The 22737-nt window shown below is 44.4% G+C and overlaps 1 protein-coding gene across 1 annotated transcript; it reads right to left on the reverse strand.

The window, feature by feature from the left end:
• Window positions 1–1574: 1574 nt before the first annotated feature.
• Window positions 1575–21244, reverse strand: LOC308491090 (signal-regulatory protein beta-1-like; the record flags this gene model as incomplete). The annotated part of the gene is made up of 5 exons (XM_081034009.1): window positions 1575–1681; window positions 6133–6462; window positions 7016–7336; window positions 11781–12134; window positions 21142–21244. The coding sequence occupies 5 exons, from the start codon at window positions 21242–21244 to the stop codon at window positions 1575–1577; spliced, it is 1215 nt and encodes a 404-aa protein (XP_080890135.1).
• Window positions 21245–22737: the final 1493 nt, after the last annotated feature.

The following is a 22737-nucleotide window of genomic DNA, read 5'->3' on the forward strand; positions in this document are numbered from 1 at the left end:
AGGAAGAAATGATGGTGGTTGGGACCAGGGAGTAGTAGTGGGGGTGGGAAGTGTGCAGATTGTGGACATAACTCAGTGGTGTGCTGGGGAAGGCTTGCACTCGGGAGAGCCAGTTTTCACATCTCAGGATTTTGCCAGCTGCCTGTTAAACTGTTGGTAGCTTGAAATTGGCCACATTAGGAGTACTTACACCACAGAAACCGACAAGCACTACAAAATCAGGCTTTTTTTTCCCGTTTGGAAGAGTTGATTGTTAAACATTTACCATTTCACCCTGGACATAAGCATTTTGAAGGCAGAATTAAATATGGGTTATAAAAGAAAGAGAAATCGAGGATGACTCCAAGGCTTCGGCACTCACAGCATGTGTACCATGAGCAACAGGGTTGGGAGATGCAAGATGATAGAGGAACAAGTCTTCCCATCACAGAGAGAGGAGGGAAAACTTTCTGGGTTTGAGAAGTAGGGCATTTAAGAAAGAGGAAAAATCATTTTTCTTCTTAAAACCAGGATGGGGGTTATTTGTACTCAAGAGGCAATAGAGAACCTCAATGAGACCGGGGAGTCAAGGGTAGGCAGGAATCTGGAACCAGAATAACTCTTTCAGAGCATGGTTATGAATGTATAGGTCACGGCCAAGTCTATAGGCGATGGATGAGAGATATCCTGATATGTGTAGACTTGATTCATTTCTCACATTCCAGGGAGATGCTGTGAGTCCGTCTCTAGAGCTAGTGCCCATGGCCCCTGCTCAGGACCGTGTATAAAGACCCAGCTCTGGGGGCATCAAGGACCGTGAGAAGGAGCAGCAGGAGCTGTGGGCAGGCAGGTCTCCAGGGAGGGGAGGCACTTAAAGCAGAGTCTGTGGAAGCTTCTGGTCGGCTCTTTCTCTTAGGCTGGGCCCTTTAGGGAAGGGAACGGGCAGCAGAAATTGAGGGTGGCACGAACCAGGGAAGGAAGGAGCTGTGGGAAACATGTCAACATTTAAATACCTGCTCATCATTCAAGAAATGTTCCCTGCATGTCTCTTATGTCCCCACTGTCCTCCTCCTGGGACACCTGTCATGAGAGGACAGGCAGCCTGTAAGATAGGACTCTGCCACCTCAGCCTTCCTCCCCAGGTCCTTCCTTTTCACGCAGAGGGTCAGAGAGGAAACAGTCCTCAGAGCAGCCAATCCAGGACTTCTTAACATTACTCTAAAATGTGGATTCTTTTTGTCCGAAGGAGTCTGAGTGAGGAAATAATCTAGAGATGGTCTCCAAGGAACCACTCACTCAGCTACCCCTCAGTCAGCCCCCTTGCCCACTTCTTCCATAGAAGCCCCAGGATGCTGTAGACACCCTTCAAAACCCTTGGTCCCGCCCACCTCCTGCAAGATCCCACACACTTCCTCGGAGCTGGGAACCTTTTCAAAGGACCCCTGAGACTCCTCAAGGTATTGAGGGAGGTGTGTCACCTTCTGTTAACTCCCCGTGGGCCCTGACCCTGTGTGACCTGTGTGCCGGCCCCTCCTCCTGACCTTACCCCTCCTGGGACAGCCCTTGGCCTGCCCTCCCTGCCCAACAACTTACAGTCAGGCCCTCAGCTTCCTGTGGGCATAGATGGAAGAGACAATGACTGCCAGCAGCACCTTGAGGCCCAGGAGGAAAGCGATGAGGAATTGAGTAGACATTGCTGGGCCTGGAAATAAGGGACAGGAGAAGCCATTAGTGGGACCACACAGGAGACCATTCCATTTACTCCATGTGAGGTTACGTGGGCCCATCAACACTCAGGTTTTGAACCTACATCCTGCCCTGGGCTCAGGCTTGGGGCAGTAACCAGGGTAAAGAGGTTCCTCATTCTCACTCACCCTCTTTTTAGGCTGCCAGCATTGTCCTCCTTGAGGGCGGGGTGGAGGGAATGTATACTCAGTGATGCAGAAGTGTGGTTCCTGGTTTACTGACTTGGTCCTCACACTTCTATGGGGCAGTTAGAATTATCCTCATTCCGATGAAGAAACATGCTCAGAGAGTTTAGGGAGAATCACAAGATTAGTGGGATTCACACCTAGGGAAACCCATCACTGTTGTCCTGTAGGATGACCCTGAGACCTTGCCTTTTAGATCAAGACAAGTTCAACCTCTCAGAGTTATTAGAACAAACATCAACATGTCATTGGAGTAGAGTGAGGAGAGGTTTCACAGTGGGAGAATTTCAAGGCTGTGTTGATTTCCACCAGGGTGGGGATGGATGACCCCATGTTCTCAGGAGATGAGGGAGCCCTCAGAGTGGCCTCACTCATGAGACCTGCGGTCTTTGTTTTGCCCTATTGGTGCAATTGTTAAACTTTTTGCTGGTGGTGAACTGGGATAGTGTAACCAGAAAGGAATTTGAAAATGAGTTGGATAATGGTAATAAGCACTATGGGATTGGATGGCTGTTGGTGGGGCATTGATCTTTTGGAGAAAGACAAGAAAGCTAAGAATGATTAATCACAAGTTACAGGGTAAGTGTGAGCCAGAAAACTTCTTGACAGCTTAACAGATTCTTATCCCCTAGAGCCACAAGGCAGAATAAGCTGAGGATTGGGCCAGGACATCTTTATAAGAAGAGCAGAACTACAGAGAAAGTTGAATTCTTCACTTCAGTAGGCCTGATTGCCAGAGCAGGGCCTGTATGGGGAAGTATGGGACCCAGAGATGGGGGATAGGGATTTATGGATCAAAGCACTCAAAAATCTTCAGTCCACTTCTGAGCTGCTGAAGACAACGGCAACAGCTTAACTACTTATCTTCAAAATTATCCTTTCCAAAACTAAAAAAAACAAACAAAAAAAGAAATTAAATTCTACGCAAAACTGGCTCTCAGTATTACTGGAAGAAAAAATTCCAAAACTTCAAAATAACTGTGAGTCAAAAGGGGAAAAAAATCACCAAATCCTAGTGCACAATCTGTCACAAGCCTGCCATCTCATCTTCACTCAGCCACAAGAAAGAATGTGGAGAAACACATGAGGAAAGCTAACAAAGGAGACTAAGAGTTATCTAGAAATCATGCCAATATAATATCTACCTTAAATTTGAAAATATTGGAAAAATGTCCTGTAGAGCAAAGCTCAGATCACAGGAAGGGATTTCAAAGTACGCCTGACTTAAAAGGGTCAGCACAGTATCTCTAGAATCTGTTATTATGTTGTCTTACATGGCAAGCATCTAGCAGTAGTGATTAAGTTAAGGATCATGAGATGACGACATTATCTTGAATTATCCGAGTGGAGCCAATGTAATCACAAAGATCTTTATAAGTTAAAGGAGGAGGAAGAAGATTCAGAGAAGAATATGTGATGACGGAAGCAGAGCTCAGAGTGTTGTGGGGCCCTTAGCGGAGGAGTGTGGGTGTCTGTAGAAACTGGAAAAGGCATGGAAATTGATTGTCCCCTACAGGCTCGAGAAGGCACATAGTCCTGCCAGCTCATTGTAGACTTCTGACTTCTAGAACGGTACGGTAATAAACTTGTGTTGTTTTAAGCCACTAAATATGTGGTAATTTGTTACAGCAGCAATAAGAAACTAATACAAGGAGGCAGGGACATTTTAAAAGGACAGATGCGATTAAAGGGACAGGCATGATTGATGGTGCATAACTTCCGGGGGGAAAAGGCAAAAGAAATAAAGGAAGAAGCGTTGTTTGGCAAATGAATGATAAGGAGACAAAGGAACAAGGTGGGCAGGGACATTTGAAGTTCTGAAAAGCAGCAGAGAACCAGAAACATTAAAGGACTCAGAACATTTCTCTTACTATCAAAATGACCCAACAAACTCTAAAGTCCATTAACATGCCTGGATTATCCTATATTGACAGAGAGAGGTCCATTAGGATAGAAATATTGCAAAAGACCCCAATACCATAATCATCAACAAAAAGACATGCATCTTCACACCAGGCCCATTGACACAGGGCTGGAGTGGCCAGAGCCCTCAGACACCGAGGTAATATGTTGCAACCCAGTGCACAGGGTCACATAGGCCTCTTGCACTTTGCTCCAGCCTGTCAATCTAGACAAGCCAAAAACCATTTTCTACCCTAATACTTAGCAAGGGTGCTAGGTCAGGCACACTGAGAGTACCAGGAAGTAACAGCCTGGTCTGAGCCCCAGCAGAAGGCAGAGATGAAAAAACAAACCCAAGTCAGTCCAGACAAAATGGCAGAGTCTCATCTCTCCTGCTCTCTAGTTCAGTACAACTCTGAACCCTAGAAATGGTACCAGGTACAAGCATAGGACTCTGAGAGGGGGAAGAGAAAGGCAGACTGGATAGGCACCTGAGGACTGGAGAAGAACGCAATGACCAGGTATCATAAGTTGCACTCTCCTAACTCCACAGGCACAGATGGTGACCCATGTGTGGCATTGGAAAAAAGAAAAATTCTAAAATCAGTGATGTAAGTTTCCACTTCAAGAAACAAGAAAAGGGGGAGCAAAATCAACCCTGAAAAAACAGAAGCTAGGAAATTTAAAGTAAAAAGAAGAAAAAAACAATGAAATTGAAAATGGAGAAACAATAGAGAAAATCACTAAAAGAAAGCAGTTCATTGAAAAGATCAATAACAGTGAAAAACTTTTACAAAGACTGATGAGCAAAGGAGAAATGGCAACGTCCAAATCAAGAATGAAATGGGGTATCAGCACTGATCCTGCAGATATCAAAAGGATAATGAGGGAAGATTATAAACAACGCTACAAGCAGACTTGACAACATAGGGAAAGTGGACCAAATTCCTCAAAAAGCACCACCTACCACAATCCACCCAATATGAAATGAGTAATGTGAACAGTCCTAAACTATGCAAAATCTTTTTCAAATCCGGAAAAGGATTCCCGAGGCCCAGGTGATTTCACAGGAAAGTTCTACCCAGTTATTAATGATGACTCAAAACCAATTTTGGTGCACAAAAAACAGCTATAAAAGAAGTTTGGAGAAATTTGACTATATCGTCCACTTAGATGACATTAGGGAATTATTGTCAATTTTATAAAGTATATAATGGTGTTAGTTTTGTAGAAAAACTAATGTCATTAATCATGACCATACACTTATGGACTACATTTACAACCGGATGTGCATAAATGACTAGGTTAGTGGACCCATTTATGTAACTTCTGTGTAACTCTTATTTTCAGGGCAATTGCTTGTCCTCCCCTTCCTATGTTTACTCTCCCAGCAGGCAGTGACATGGACACTAGATGGCCTACACTGACCCAGCAGGTAGGACATCATCATAGGACATGTTGGGACAAACATGGGCCTTTGAAAGATCTTCTGTAGTAAAGACTCCCGGAATCCAGGCCCAATGCCCTCCTGATGTTACACGAGAGAGAAATAAGACATATTTTATTCACAAAAAATGGGTCTCTATACCTATAGACAATGGGACGTATATATCTTGGGGTAATGCCCAGCTGAGGGAGAGCATGTCTCTAATTAGCACATATTTGATGTACAAGCTGGTGGAACATATTCTAGGACTTAGATGTAGAATCATTAGTTTAGCCCAATCACCTGGTGTGAGGACAAGAAGTTGTTCCCCAGTCCCTTCTGTGAAACTCCAAACTCAGTGAGGTTGAATCAGGAGAGAAGATCAGAGATGAACTGTAATTTTCCTACAGTAAACTGGCAGGAGGCAATTGGGTTATTGCTGTTTCACTGTCATCAACCAAGGAAAAAAGGAGGCCCCTTCTGTGGCCATTCATGGTCACCTGGGTGCCTGGACCAGATGGAAAAGTCTAGGATGGAAAAGAGATGAGGCAGCAGTGAGAAAGACCTAGGAGGAGGGCGGGGGGCTGACAGGGTGGTGAGCGCAGTAACTGTCGGTGAGGAGAGCAAGAGGCAGGGTGCTGTGAACACATGACCTCAGTCCTCCCTTATCGCTTTCTTCAATGTATATTGATGTCAAAAGATCTATAACAATGTGAACTAACTCTTACTGGTGGTGACTCTTGGATGTGGGATGTGGGAGGGGGAGCTCATTTAAATATTTTATCTATAGACTTCTAGATTATTCTATAATAAGTATGAATTACTACTTTTAACATTTAGAAAAACACAACATTTATATAATAAAAGCCAAGTCAGTTGGACTGGTGGCCTCACCCGTATTTATGTCTGACCCCTGGTCCTTCTGGTGGTCAGAGGCCTCCAGGGTAAGCTGTTTGGTGACCGCCGGCTGCCCATCCTGCTCCACCTGGCAGGTGAGCACCACGTCCTCCCTGTGGGCAGATAAATTCACGAGGAGCCAGCTCATCCAATTAAAGGTTCCGTCCTTGTTCTCTGTGAGGATCGAGGCCATATCTGTTCGGGACAAGTTTCCATTTTTCCACCAGGTCAGCTGTAGGTGCTGGGGGTAGAACTTCTTCACCCAGCAGGTGACAGCCTCCGTATTCTTTGCCACAGGGTGTTGGGTCACCTCCAGGGTGGGCGGAACTGAAACAACACAGGGCAGAGGCTCTGACCTCAAGGAACAGACAGATACAGGGGAGGGCTCCATAACTTAGCTCCTCCCCCCACAGCAAGGGGACCAACCAGGACACTACCAGGCATACAGCAGGTGCTCAAACACTGAGGGTACTCCTTGCATATGAATGAAATCACTAAGCACGGTGCCCAGCACACAGTAGGTGCTCAAGGACTTGTAGCTCCTATTAGTGTAATATGAGTGAATTCAACATAGGCCCTGGCATGCAGTTGGAATGTACTAACTGTGGCAAAATGAATGAAATCACCAAGCACACAGGGGCTTCGCTTACAGTAGGTGCTCAGTAATTAGAGCTGCTATTGGTAAAGTAGATGACCATCAAGTACAGTGGTAGGTGTTGATCTTGTGAAAAGTGATGGGGACATCTAGATACTTGGTGATGGGAAGGACTGTCGGGAATTTGATCCCAGGAAATTCCAGGCCTGGAGCAAAAGCAGGGGGAGAAGCAGGCTTGGAGGTTGAGGGTCAGGTGTGGGCTCCTCTGGGTGGGAGGGAACCTACCTCGGATGGTCTCAGACAAGTTGGCAGTCCCACGAAGAGGAGGGCCCCCCTGCAGGGTGACGTGGTCCACCTCGCAGACCAGCTGAGAGTGAATGTCCCCCGGGGCCAGCACCAGCCTGGCTGTGCTGGAGATGCTGTAGGAAGCGCTGTCTCCCTCTGGGTCCATGGTGGTCTGGGAGGCTGGGAGCTCATTCCCATCTTTGAACCATTTCAGGGTGACCTTTCGGGGGGAGAAGCCGTGGGACTCACAGGTGAAGCTCACTGTCTGCTTAGGTGGGGCTCTCCCCTTGGGGCCTGATACCACGGGGGGAGAGGGTTTGGCTACAAAAGGAGCAAAATGAACAATAACGATGATTGTGGTTATCACCACTAAATATAAGCATGTGACACTGTTAAAGAAGCCTCACATATATTATTTTTTAATCCTTAATAATGCTGGGAGGGCAATGTCAACATTCTCATCTTACAGAGGAGGACACACAGGTCCTCAGAGTTCACCTCTGAGTGAGGGGCAGGGCTGACATGCAATTCCAGGCCTGCGTTCAAAGTCCACCTTCTTCTCTCTGCTGCGTGATTTCACACCAGTCTGGACACGGGGACAAAATTACTGATCGGTCTCCCTCTTTGTATTAACTGTTCCTAGGTGGCCTCCCCTGGAAAGCTTCCCAACTTCAGAGAAAGCGTTTACAGAAGTAAATGCAGGGGAAGCAGTGACGTGCAGGACGACAGTGAAAGCGGGAACCAGGCCGGCCCAGTGACCAGAGGGGTGACTGGGGCACAGTCCAGCTCCTTCTGTGAAATGCAACAGCAGGCATTTCTACTTCCGGGGGCTGCAATGAGGGTAAATCAGGCAGTGGAAGCATTTTTGCTTTGAGTTAAACAAAAGATGCTTCCCCAAAATAAACAAACACAGGTGTATCTGGAACCCAGACTTCATTTATATCCAGAGCTCTTCCCTTAGGAATTTATTTATTTACTCCATAGTTTTCATCATTTCCACAGATATTCCAGTGGGGCTAATCTGTGCCAGTCCCTGAATTTGAAGGGAGTGGATGAACGGATGTTTTTCTGAATCTGGGTTCTTCTCTTGGGTCAATTTTGGGTGGAAAACAAAGATCACTGAGTGCTGAGAAAGATAGAGGTTAATAACAATTTCTTAATTGTTATTAAATTAGAAGAGTCACAGACACTTTGTGTAGATGAGGAAAACTCAGCAATGGGAACTGGGTCACAACCTTGAAATGACACCTGATTTGGGGTGTGTCTACTCTGTGCTGGGTGATTCACACAGAGTCCTCAAATCTTTTTCACTCTCTTAAAAGGAGTCCAGGGGCTCAGGCGGTTGGAGCGCGTCCTCTCAACCACAAGGTTGCCGGTTTGACTCCTGCAGGGGATGGTGGGCTGCGCCCCCTGCAACTAGCAATGGCAATGGCAACTGGACCTGGAGCTGAGCTGCGCCCTCCACAACTAAGACTGAAGAGACAACAACTTGAAACTAAACGGCACCCTCCACAACTAAGATTGAAAGGACAACAACTTGACTTGGAAAAAAGTCCTGGAAGTACACACTGTTCCCCAAAAAAGTCCTGTTCCCCTTCCCCGTAAAAAAAAAAAAAGAGTCCATGATTATCACCATGTTACAGATGAGAAAAGTGTGGTTGAAAGAAATGATCGGACTGTCTCTTCATGCCCCAGTATCCCAGGGGTATTTCCTGTGACCCCCAAGCTTCATGTTTATCTACGGAGCAAATATTCCCACCTGCAGGAGCCCACAACTGACTACCACCTTCTTCTCCCTCTCAGATTTTGCCTTCAGGCAATTATAGGGAGGAGACATCTTTGAGTGCCCAGGCCTGAGGACCCCATTGCTATAATTGGTAGACGTGGGTTCCTGATAACTGAGTCTAGAATATGAACTCTTGCTCACATGTGGCCCCCAGCATCCTCTAGGAAATGCCTCTCCTTCCTTATCTTCTGACAGAAAAGGGGGTACTCGGTGTTGCTGGGGTTACAGTGGCCCTTCTCTGCTCTATCCAGGCTATTGTCCCCAGGCTGTGCCTGTAGGCTGTTCAGTGAAGCAAATAAACCACCTTGAAGGGGAAAACAAACTCCTGAATGATTAAAAAATTTTTTAGTTTGCATACAGTACTCTATCAGTTTCAGGTGTACAACGTAGTGATTAGACTTTTATATACCCTATGATGTGATCACCACGGTACGTCCTGTAACCGTTTATCATCATGAAAAGTTATTGGATATTATTGACCCTATTCTCTGTGCTGTGGACTATATAGCTGTGCCTTATTTATTTTATAACTGGAAGTTTGTACCTCTTATTCCCCTTCACCTTTAACACCCATTTCCTAATCTCCCTCTCCTCTGGCAATTATCAGTTTGTTCTCTGTATCTGTGAGTTTATTTCTGTTTTGTTTGTTCATTTATTTTGCTCTTTAGATTCCCCATATAAGTTAAATCACATGGTATTTGTCTTTCTCTGTTTGCCTATTCCACTTACCATAAGACCCTCTAGAATATCCATGTTGTCACATGGGACAAGACTGAATACTTTTACGTATGCTGAGCCACGTCTTTTAGGAACAGGATCAGACATCATGAGACATTTTTGTATCTGTCTGATCTGGGACATAACGTTGCCCCGCCTCCCACACAGAATTTTTTTTTTTTCTTATTGGTGAAGAACAGAACAATATGACATTTTAAAATAAGAGGGCTGGAACTTTCTCCAGTCTTTGATCGGCACAGTAGGGTATTGCAGGGAGCCGTTATGCTGTTTGGGGGTTAAATTTTGGTTCCCCCTCCTGTTCAGGTCAGGTCCTCTCTCTGATCTTTATCTGTTAGTGTCCTTATCTGTTAAAGGGGCAACAATGGCTACTCCCTCTCAGCACTGGTTATAAGCAGTAAATGCCATAAAGAAGATATAGCATCTGGCAAACGGCTGCTTCTTGGCCCCCTCCCACATCCCTGCTTTCTCACCCAGGGCATCATCTGGGCAGGTAACATGGGAGGAGGAACAAGCACTCTACCAGGAGGCAGCAGATCTGAGTGGCAATGGAGCCACTTGCTACCTGTGACTACTTAGGCACGGGACACACCATTGGGCCCTCTTGTAATATCGGCAAATTCAGGACAAAGTCACCTTCCTGCTTATGTCCAGGGGATGGTGAGGTGGCACAATTGCTATGTCTAGGAGGGAAATTTGGCAATATCTACACAAGTTAAAGTACATGTTCCATCTGGCTTAGCAATGCCACTCCCAGGGGGCAGGCTCCGCATAAGTAGACTGACACATGGGCATGGGTGTCCACTGCAGCACTTTTATTGGCCGCGGTTGGGAACAACTTAGACCCATCAACAGAAGACTGTAAATGAGTGGTGCTATCTCCGTATGAAGGAGTATGTGCAGCTGTTGAAACAGTGAGCAGCTCTAGGTGCTGATATAAATGCTTGATTTGGGGTGATGGGGCTGAAGGTTGGGACAGGTTCCCAATCACCTTGGGCCTCAGGGTATGAATTCGAGGGGCATTCTGAAGCTTTGTTTTCCCAAATGAAAAAGCTTTGTTTCCGACATGAAAAAGAGAAATGCTGGATCCATGTTCAATGGTTTGCTATAATGAGCTTTAATTCAGTGCTTACTGTGCACCAGGCTCTTCAATGCTAACAGTGTCCATTCTCTGGGGCAGGAAGGAGCTAGCCTGGAATCAGATGGCGTTCTGGAACAATCCCCTCAATCACTGACCATGTGACTGTGGGCAAGTTCTCTGTCACCCTTTGGCCTCAGGCTTCCATCTATACATGGGGGTTTGGGCTGGATGGTCTAAAGATCCTTTGTATGCTGACATTCCAGGATTCAGGATCCTGTACCTGTGGTAGAAAATCCTAAATGATCCTAAACTTTGTTGCCTCAATGGGGCAACACCGAAGTAACTCACATGGGGATTCTCTTCCCTGGGTGAGGGACAGATATTCTGAGGTGACCCAACTCTGTTCGGAGGCTTCAGTGACTGTGTGACTCAGGCAGAACCACAGTGACTGCCCAACCTCTGGGCACCTCCTCCAACCAGGGCTGTCAGAGAAAACACTGACTCCATGCCTCTTAGGCATTCCTTCTCAGTGTGATGGTTCTGAGGATGAATTAAAGAAACACGTTCTTCCCCTCCCTGCCCTGGATAGATTTCTCCTCATGGAGGGAAGAGAACAAAGCTTCATGGAAAAAGAGCTTTGCCTGCTTTGCTCACTGCTGCTGCTACAGCACCCAGAGCACAGCCTGGCCTCCAGGGGTGCTCAGTGAGTGTCAGCAAGGAGAAGCCCGGCCACACTGAGGGGAGCACTCTCTGGAGGTAAGGGTGGGGTCTGCCCTGTGACTGGGCAAGTCACCCACATTCTCAGCTCCCTCATCCCTGGATCCAAGGGGCTGGATGGGATTGGAAAAGGCAAGGGCTGTGGAGCCAGGCAAGTTGGGGTTCCAGACTGTTCCCACCATTTACCAGCCATGGGGCCTGAGCAAATAGCATGACCTCTTCAGGCCTCAGTGTCCCTAATACGCAGAAGGGGTGAAATTAGACCATGAATCAGATTGTGGATATAAGCACCCCTTTCAGCACCTGATTCTTAGGTGTTGCTAAAAAAACAAGAACACAAACAAACAACAACAACAACAAGAAAACAGTGGAGGGTGTTCTGATTTACTTGTTGTCACATACAAGGTGTCACATACAAGGATACGAAAGATGCCCACTGTACTCACCACTCACAAGCAGCTGAATTCCGGGTCCATATTTAAAGTCCACATCAGGCAACCATTCCCGGAATATCACACATTGGTAGATACCAGCATCTGCGGGCGTGATGTTACTGATGCGGATGGAGAAGTTCATGGTGTTTCCCCTTGTGATGTCTGAAACACTTGTTACTCGGGGAAAGTGGCCTTCTTTGAAACTGTAGATTAACTCCTGGCCTGTCGCTGTCTGCCTGAACCACTCTACAAACCTCACGGGGAGCAGGGAGGTCAGGGTGCAGGACAGAGTGGCCGTCTCTCCAGCTGCGACCGACACTGACTTCTCAGGCTGAATCACCTGCAGCTCCTTCTCACCTGCCCCTCCTGGAGGGAAACGAAGCAGTGATTTATTCATCCTTATGTGATCCTGTAGGTTTTGTCAAATGTTTATCAGCAACAGTTTTCATTCACAGAGCCCACACCATGAGTAGGCCTTGAGCTCAGCACATTGGATATATTAATTATATCACTGCATATACCCTCACGACAAGCCTCAAATGTGAGACCTTATTGTAAATGACAAAACTCAGGCATAGAGAGGTTAAGTGATGTGGTAGAGAATGGGTTTGAGCATCTAAGCCCTCTCTGGAAGTATCATGCTTCCCCAAATATTTCGGGCTGTTTGCTTTCTGGCTTCATGGATTGTTGCATTTCTGGAACTTCAAATTGGGTGGGATGATGAGACTTCTTTAGGCAAATGATTTGCGAGTAGAGGTGATGAATGTATTTTGTGGGATATGCATTTACTGTAAGAACCGTTATGGTTCACCTTCCCTCTTCACTGATATCCTCACGCTCACGATGGCGTCTGTTCCATCAGCCTGGAAACAATGTGCAGAGATCCCAACACACAATGAACATGTAGTGTAAACAGGAAGTAAAACATTATTTCTGGTTCCTGGGATTTTTTCCCCCTCATAACATAATCATGTTATATTAGTTTCTTAATGCAGCCTTAAGAAAAATACCAAAATGTTAGTAGCTTAGAACAACAGAAGTTTTTTATTTTATAGTTCTGGAGGTCAGAAGCCCAAATTGATGGTACTTATCCTAAATCAAGGTGTCAACCAAGCTGTATTTTTTCTGAAAAATCTGTTCTGTGTTCCTCCAAATTTTAGAGGCTGTCCACCTGCCTGTACTCATGGTTCCCATCTATTTCTCCAACCTCTTGCTTCCGTTGTCACTTGTCCTTTGACTTTCCTGCCTTATTTTTATAAGAACCCTTGAATTGTATTGGGTCCACCTTGAATATCTAGGATAATCTCCCCAAATAAGGGTTTTAGGCTTCCATTCAAGATTGAGGAGTAGATATACACTGTGATTGCATTCTCCCACGACCCCATCAAAATTACAACTAAACTATAGAACTACCATCGTTCAGAACAGACTGAAGTCTAGCTGAACAAAAGTCCTACAACTAAGGAAATACAGACAAAGCCACATGGAGACTGAAAGGGGTGGCGGAGACATGGAATGGGCTGGTCCCACACCCAGGTTAAAAATCAGGAGGGAGATCTTGGCTGCAGAAGTGCCCCCTGAGGAGTGAGGGGTCCCAGACCCACTACTGGATGCCCAGCCAGGGTTCCAGTGACAGGAAGAGGAATCCCCATAACTTCCAGCTGCGAAAACCAGAGAAGATGGTGGCTGAGTGAGACGGAGGACTCCTGAAGTCCCAGGCATTCCTCTTAAAGGGCCTGTGCATAAAGTTACTCACCAATGGACTCAGTTGCTCTGAGCTCCAGCACTGGGGCAGCAGCTTGAAAAATGCTAGGGGCATTTGGGGAGGAACTGAATTGTCTGGCTTCAGGATGAGGGCTGGAGGGGCAGCTTTCTCCCAGACAGAAGTTCTGGCAGGAGTCATTGTTTCTTTGTTGATCCCTACCCCCAGCATGCACCGGTGGGCACTATATCTTAGTTTTCATCAACCTGGCCGACACCATTCACCTGGCCCTGGTGATTCCCTGAGATCTTACTCCACCCAACTTATGGGCTCATCCAAGCTGCTTCCAGTGGCTTTTCCATACAAACAGCTTGTCTTGACTCAAACTGTGAACTCTCCTAAAATATCTCAAAGGTTCACAAACCCCAAACAAGCAGCATCTGACCTGGACATGCCCAGTACCACTCGCTAAGCAGCCCCACGCCCAGCACTAGCAGCAGCTGGCCTCAGTTCACAGCTTAGCCTCTCCCAGGCACCATCAAGCCCAGCTCAAGTGGTAACCATATGAAGTCACTTTATAGCTCATACAATGTGGCCCTTGGCAGGGCATAGGAAGCAGCTGACCTTGGCCTGCACCAGAGACCCCCTCAAGAGGTCCCATAACCAATACCCAGTGGCCAGTTGCAAACCACACCAGAGCACCACCCAACCACCTCCACAAACAACACACCCAAAGGGCAGACTCAGCAGGCACCAGAGCACTGCTAAGTTGAATCCTGCTCTGTAGGTCATGGCCAGTCCTCACAACCAATCAGTCCCTCCCACTGACATGCCAATAGCAATCAAGGCTCAACTGCAACAGAAGGGCACACACAACCCACACAAGGGACATACCTAGAACACCTGGCTCAGGGGACCTGGGAGACAGCCCCACTAAGCCCCATAGGACACCTACTTTATTTTAAGGCCACTCTACCAGTACTGGGAGATGTAGCAGTTCTACATAGAAACAAACACAGGGAGGCAGCCAAAATTGGGAGACAAGTAAGTCCCAAATAAAAGAACAGAACAAAAACTCCAGAAAAATAACTAAACAAAATGGAGACAAGTGATCTACCAGATGCAGAGTTCAAAACACTGTTTATAAGGGTGCTCAGTGATCTTAGGAAGAACTTCAACAAAGAGATAGGAAACATAGAAAATGGAGATAGGAAACATAAAAAAAAAGTCATAAGTGAAGAATACAACAACTGAAGTGAAGAATACATTAGAGGGAATCAACAGATGAAGCAGAAGATAGAATGAAGTGATTTTCATGATTAGGTAGCAGAAAACACCAAATTAGAACATCAAAAAGAAAAAAGAATAAAAAAAACCCCATGAAGATACTTTTAGGGACCTCTGGGACATCATCAAGTGTCCCAACATTCACCTCATAGGGGTACCAGAAGAAGAAGAGAGAGAGCAAGGATTTACCAACCTATTTGAAGAAATAATGATGGAAACCTTCCCTACCCTGGCAAGGAAAATAGACATATAATCCCTGGAAGCAAAGAGAGTCCCAAACAAGATGAACCCAAAGAGGCCCACACCAAGATGCATTATGATTAAAATATCGAAGGTAGACAAAGAGAGAATCTCAGAAGCAGCAAAAGCAAAGCAGTTAGTTATCCACTACCAATCAAAGGCTATAGCATGCTGAAAACCAAACAAAAAAACTAAGGTGAGCCTGTGTGTCAATGTCCTCTGAACAGTGCCACTTGACATTCACTTATCTCTGTGTACTCTGTACGTTATTGTACAGAAGTATTTATTTCACCTACTTAGATTGAATCAAGAAGGTTATGTATTATGAAACTACCAAAAGGTTACAAGAAAGGTTTTCAGCTGCACTTCATCCCTGAGTTAAGATAGTTCTTTGGAACCAGACCCCTAGGACAATTTACATGATCTCTCTCAGGGAAGGCTCCCATCAGCAGTGCTAAATTACATGTAATGTTTGAGGCTGGGCACCAGTCCATGGGATACAGGCATATCACCACTGAACTTTCAGAGGGTAATAACTTCTGTTCATTTCCAACTTAACTAAGTTTAAATCAGTGATTCTCCTTTGAAAAGCCATTTTCAAAATTCAGATTAACCGTTTAAACCTTCACAAAGCAAGAGACTAATCTCTTTTAAAATCTGTTGTTTACACTAATATATATGATTATTTCAAGTAAATACTGATTATTTCAAGTAAATACCTGAAAGACTTCAGGTGGGGGAAATGGTGCACATGTGAGCTGAGTGCAACAGCTTTTTTTTTGTTGCAAACACATTACCTCATGTAGCATAATCTGACTCTGCAAATTGAGAAAATGGCAGAAGTAGGATTTGAAAAAAAAACCAAAACATGGAATCAGTATGGTAAACAATGTTTACTATAAGAACATAGTCAAGAGGGCATGCAGGTGTTAAAATGAGCCATTATCTGAAATAGTTACTTGAACAGTTTTGTGATTTTTAGGAGTAATACCATCTTAATTAGGAGTAATACCATCTTAATTTTATTTTTAAAGGTGAGATATGGACTACCTTTGAAACTGAAAATTCTAACTTCAAGTCCTTGGAACTTCAATTCAGAAGTCTGATATAGAAAAAAATAACTCTCTTATAAGAGGATATTTTGATATGCAAATACTTCATAATTAATAATGTATTGAAACTATTTTAAAGATCATTGCTTTATCTTAAGCATGGATTAAGTCTGGAAAAAGGATGAAAAGAGTCTCAATATTTAATATTGTTATAAGACTTTTGCAAATTGCCATCCAAGGAGTATTAGCAAATAATGGTAGTACCTATCATTAATTGAGTGGTTAATATTTTCCCAACTTAATTCACTTCATACCTATGTTTCAAGTTGGGTATTATTTTCAGAGTATTATAAACCATAACCAATAAACCTACAGTAAGAAATTTAAAAAAGGTGTCTTAATCTCTTCTGCAAAATCTCTTTCACCGTATAAAGTAAAATATTCACAGGTTCTGGGTATTGGGACATGGACATCTCTGGAGGGGGGGGCATTGTTCTGTCAACAACATACGTCTCTCCTGACAGTTACAGAAACACGTTGCCATAACAGAAAATAAGCTTTAGCCAAGATGTGGCGAAATGGAATCCCTGGTACATTGCTGATAGGATTATAATAATAGTGCAGGCACTGTGGAAAACAGTGATGGTTTCTTAAAAAGGTAAACATAGAAGTTATCACATGAGCTAACAATTCCATTCTTAGGTTTATACCCCCCATGATTAAAAGCGGGAACTCAAACTGACACTTGTACATCAATATTCATAGCAGCAGTATTCACAATAGCCAAAGACAGTGGGAACAACCCAACTTCCACCAACAGATACAGGATAAACAAAATGTGGTATGCATATAAAATGGAATATTATTCAGCCCTGAAAAGCAGTGACATTCTGATGCATTCTATAACATGGATGAACCCTAAAACTATGTTAAGTGAAATTAGCCAGATATAAACAGACAAATATATGATTCCACTTGTATGAAGTACCTAGAACAGGAAAATTCACAGAGAAAAAGTAGAATAGAGGTTACCAGGGGCTGGAGAAGGAAGAATGGGGACTTACTGTTTAATGGGTACAGAGTGTCCATTTAGGATGTTGAAAAGGTTCTGGAAATGTATAGTGGTCATGGTTTCATAACATTGTGAATGAACTTAATGTCACTGAATTTTATCCTTTAAAATGGTTAAAATGGCAAATTTTATGTAATGTATATTTTACTACACAAAAAAATGTACTAAAACAAGGTGATTGCTCCGTGAGAGACTTTGTGTTGGACTAAATGACTCAAGGAACAAAAAGTCAAAATGTGTGGTTCCAGAGGCTGGTAGATTTGAGAACCTGCACTGAAATGGGGATAAGCAAGCAAGAAAACAATTTACTTCAAACTTGGGTTCTGAAGAGAATTGTGGGTGGTTGACTATGTTTGGAAAATGAGTTATGAGTTGAAGAAACAGAGTTACATTTAGACCAATTATTTACCTTTAGGTCTAAGACTTTCCATTTTGATTTTACTGCCTCAGTGACTAGCAGTCTCTGGACACACAGACAAATACAAAAACGTTACTTCTTATTTGAAGTGTCCTGAAAAACAGGCATGAGTTCTGGTGGCAGGGATATAAATCAGTGGCACCACAAATAAATCCTGCGTTCTTTTCTATTTCCTAGCTTTTCCTCAAGGAAAAGCTGTTCACTTTTGCAGAGTGTGAGCTGGTGAAACCCACCCACTTAGCATCATTTGTAACCAAATATGCCTCCTAAGAGGCCACATACCATCACCTGGCAGGTTCTTAGGTACCAAGAACATCAGCGGTTTGGGTTTTTAAGTCTGGAGAAGATTAAGGACGGGGAATCTAAACTACTAAGACAAAAATGGGAAGAAATATGAATGAATCTTGGAGGAAGAAGTGGAGAGAATGGAGGAGGGAGGACAGAAGAGGCATCAATATTGAGAGGAGCAGGGAACGGCAAACACTCTGCCATCTGTGAATCTATAATCCTCATATTTACCTCTCTGGCCCATTCTTTGCTGTGAACTCTAAACTTGCGTGTCCAATGGTCCACTCACATTTTCCCTAGGATCACAATAAACACCTCACAGTTAACATGTGCAAAATTGAACTCCGGATTTCCTCCCACAGCCATCTATATCTCAGATGAGGCACCCTTGTTCTCCCAGGGGCTCAGGTCCCAAACACTGGGAGTCTTACTCTCTCACCCCCATACTCTGCATCAGGTAATCCTGTTGGCTTCTCTTCAGCTGCATCCAAATCTGACCTCTTTCCCTTATCTCTACTAGCTACTCTCCTGGTGCAAACCACTTCTTCTTGTTCACATTAATGCAATGACCTCTTAAACGCTCTGGTGGCTTCTCTCTATGTCCTGTTGTAGTCTATTCTTAAACAAATGCTAGAATAATTTAAAACTCATGTTAGCTCATGTTACTTCGTTCTTCAAAACTTTGTAACTGCAACCATTTTACTCAGAGCAATAGCCCAAATCCTTCAACACAGCAGGAAGATTCTAGTCTCAGGACCTTTGCACATGCTGCTCACTGTCAGGAAGGCTCTTCCCCCAGGTAACCATATGGCTCCCATCCAACCTTCTTTTAATCTTCACTTAAATTTCCTCTTCTCAGTGATGCCCACACAGATTGTTTAAAATACATCTCCCTCACAGATTCCTTCAATTCTCTTTTTATTAATATTTACTTTAATATTCCCTTATCACTTCCCAATATACTATATTATTTACTTATTTATTATGTGTGTTGTTTACTATTTCTCTACTAGGACACAAGCTCCATGAGGGCAGCTACTTTTTGTCTTTTATTTACTGAAGCACCCCATGTTCCCAAAACTAACTGTTCCTGGCATAGAGTTGGTATCAATAAATAATTGAATGATGTGTGAATTGCCCAGTACGACACTTCCCTGAGACCCAGAAGCCTATTTTAAGGGAGTAAATCTGTGGAAATTATGTCAGAAACTGAATTTCCCAAGTAGAGAACTTGGTGAAAATCAAAAGCAACTTTTGCATATGCAGAAAGCAGAAGAGTCCACGAGAAGAAAACCACAAACCTTCTCCCCGACACCCACAGCCATTCACAAGAGCTCCTATAATCTCAAGAGGATGGAAATGGGGACACAGGCATTTGAAAAGAGTAATGGTTAAACCCATGAGCTCTAGAATCAGACTTCCAGAGTTCAAATCACTGTTCTACCATTTACCATTGAGTGACTTTGAATCTTTCTGTATTTCTGTTTTCTTATCTATAGGTAAGGATGAGAAGTGGATGTACCTTGAATATAACGGTTGCATGAGATACATCCCTAGGCATTTCCAACAGTATCTGCACATAGTGAGTATTCCAGAAATTGAAATGTGATTACTCAATAGATTTCCCGAGGCTTCCGCTGATATTAGATGATACAGGTATGGATACAGATATAAATATGGATATGGATATAATTACAGATACAGCTCATACAGGCAGGAATCTCTGGACCTTTGATCTCCATCCTTCCTTCTTAATTCCTCACCCCATGCATCATGGAAGAGGGACTCCAAGATAGTAATGCACAAAAGTTCCACTCATTTTACCAACAGAGAACGATGTTTTTCTTAAGAGATCGGGGGAGGAAACTGCTAAGTTTGGAGAAGCAGAAAGGAGCAGGGGTGGCTGAGACACAGAGAAACCAAACATCTGTTCAAGTGAATTTCATGAAGACTGCAAAATGATTTGAAGAGAAGAAGGAAAGATGCTTGAAAAATTCTGTGCATGTGTGTATGTGTGTGTGGGGACAAAGCCCTAAAAAGCAGTTTCCAGGCTCTCGGCCTCACATAGAAGGGTGCTGGCTCAGGTAGTAAATGGCCATCGACTGTGATCAGATGGCCATCAGCTGTGGCTAGCTGGCCGTCAGCTGTAACCTGTAAGCCATTGGCCACTAATATAACTGCCGTGGCTATGCTAGCAGAGAGAATGGGGGCTAGCAAGAAGATGGTGGCTGGCAAGTGTGGACAGCTATTAGGCAGATTATGCAGATCCTGCTTCCTGTGTCTCCAGCCCTGCCGCCAGCGAGAATATATTGGTTTGACTTCCCTATCTATGGCTCCGTGGGTGTTCCTTTTTGGCCTTACCATGTCCTGCGTTCTTGGGCGGGGAGTGGGAGCTGAGACCCTGCATGACAGTGTGTGTGCCCTTCCTCACACCCACTGACACATACACACACACACACACACACACAGATACATGCATTCACAAATACGTATATATACAGGGGTGCAAAACATGTATACACATTTTAAGAAAGAAAACAAAACTGTACTAAAATTGAAATAATATATACCGACAACAAAAGATGAATACAAATCACGAGTATATGTTTTCTGGCACCCCTGGTATACATAAACGTGTGGCCCAGCATGCTACCATACATATTGTTTAGAGGACTAAGTGAAAATATAATACATATTTGAAGGTTAGAAAAATTTTGGCACATAAGAACAACCCAGCACATCATTAACAAAAGTGTGTGAGTAAGCACAGCAGATTTGAATTCTCCTGATATCACAGGGGCATGGTGGATGATAATTATTCTGACGCTTCTCAGTGTTGTCTGATTTTTGTGCGATCAGCCTGTACTGAGAAGCTGAGCAGCATAACATGGTTCAAAGAACAAACTCTGGAGCTGGTTGCACTAAACTGAATCCTGGCTGAACCACTCACTGCCTACATAGGCGACCTTGGACAAGTCCCTCTCTCTGCCTCATTTTCCTCATCTGCACATTAGGGGAAATTGTCATAGTTCTCACACAGGGATGTTGTGAGGATTAGACAAGTTAATACGCACAGAGCGGTCGCTGTTCTGCTTTGGACCATCATCTGTTTTGTTTCCTCTGGTCACCACTGCAGGCAGTGGATCCCCAGAAAAAATGCTCAGACCCCTGATTTCATGTTCAGATAATGCCCAGTCCTTAGCCTTCTATGGCAACACTGGGTGACACAGTGTTTTCCTGGAGGCCCTAAGAGTCCAGGGGCAGCAGGAGGACCGGGGGGTTGGAGAGGGGTTTATACCCCAAGGTATGCTCACCTGTGAGTCCCAGCAGTAGGGGCAGCAGCAGGCAAGGAGGGGTGTGGGGCCAGGAGGCAGGGACGGTCATCCTGGAGGCCTGTGGAGCCTGCTCTGTCCACATGTGAGCTGGGAGAACCTGGACACTCTGCTCTGTGAGAGGAGCAAAGCCCCGCCTCCTGTGATATAAGAGGAAGGTCCTAGGATGAATTGAAAGAGCTGAGATACAGCTGACTGCTACCAGATTCTAGACAGTTCTTGCTTCTAGATTCTGAAATAGAATCAGGCAGTGAAAGCAGTTACAGAGTGAAGAGTTATTCATTTTAAGATTTCAGAGACACTTGGATAGGCCTACAATCAATAGTGCTACCTCCCTGCTTGGGACCTCTTCTTTTCCACTGGGTTGCTCACCCCATCAAAGGTCTTCATGGAGATGCCCCATTTGGGAGCCCAGGCCAAGAAGGGTCCGTGGTTGTGGGCTCTGTCCCAAACTCCCAAGCTCAGACCCTAGGATGTGGCCGGCTTGTGGCCTCATCAGCACCACCCTCACCAAGAGCTACTCACCTGAAGGAAGGAAGGGGGTTCACCAGGGTTCAGAGGGAACAAGGTCTCCCCTGAAATAGCTCCTTTTTCTAATATTTTATTGGTGGACCTGGTAAATCTTAGCCCAAATGCAAGTGCAATGTGGAACTCAGAATTTGTAAAGTGCCTGTATCCAACAAAAGGAATCATATCCCAACTTCTTTCAGGAGAGGAAGTGAGTTATATGACCGAGCAATTACACTCCCAGGCATTTATGTCAGGGAAATGAAACTTACATCCACACAAAAACCTATGCGCGAATATTCATATCAGTTTTCTTTGTAATAGCAAAAAACTGGAAACAACCAAAAATGTCTAATAATAAGTGTACAGTTAGTCACACTGTGGTGTGTGATGTTTCCATACAAGGAAATACTGCTCAGCTATGTGTGACAACTTGTAAGTTTCTCAAGAGCATTATGTTGAGTGAATAAAGTCAATCTCAAAACGTCACATGTAATATGATTCCATTCATATCACATTCTCAAAATTATAGACTAGAGAGCTGACTGGCATTTGCAGAGGTCAGGTACGGTCGGGATGGGGTCACTGTAAAGGGCTCGCAGGGAGACCTTTATGGTCATGGGATTGCTCTGCATCCTGGTCACGGTGGTGGTGACACAAACATACACGTGAGAGATCAATGTGAGCAAGGCTGGGAATGTTACAGGATTCAGCTGTAAATGCCCATCTCATGGTCGTTACAGTGTAGACACTGACTATTCAGTTATCCAAAGTTATAATGTAATGATATCAGGGTGATGGGGAATAGAAAGTGTGCATGTGCGGTGTGAGGTCAGGAGCAACAGAACATTCTATCACCAGCTTCCATCGTGGGAAGTCCATAGCAATGCCTAAGAATGAGACATCAAGAATGCGATAGAAGCATGCTATATGAGGAATGGTAATCAAATCTGAACAATTCAGCTAAAACAGTTGAAAATGATTTCCTCTTGGCGGTTGATAATAGTGGGAGGTTAGGGAAACTCCAGTTTTCATATGTAGAACTTGTATAACTATATATTTGATCCCCTT

Source organism: Rhinolophus hipposideros (genome assembly GCF_964194185.1).
Source record: "Rhinolophus hipposideros genome assembly, chromosome: 22".
Lineage (NCBI taxonomy): Eukaryota > Metazoa > Chordata > Mammalia > Chiroptera > Rhinolophidae > Rhinolophus > Rhinolophus hipposideros.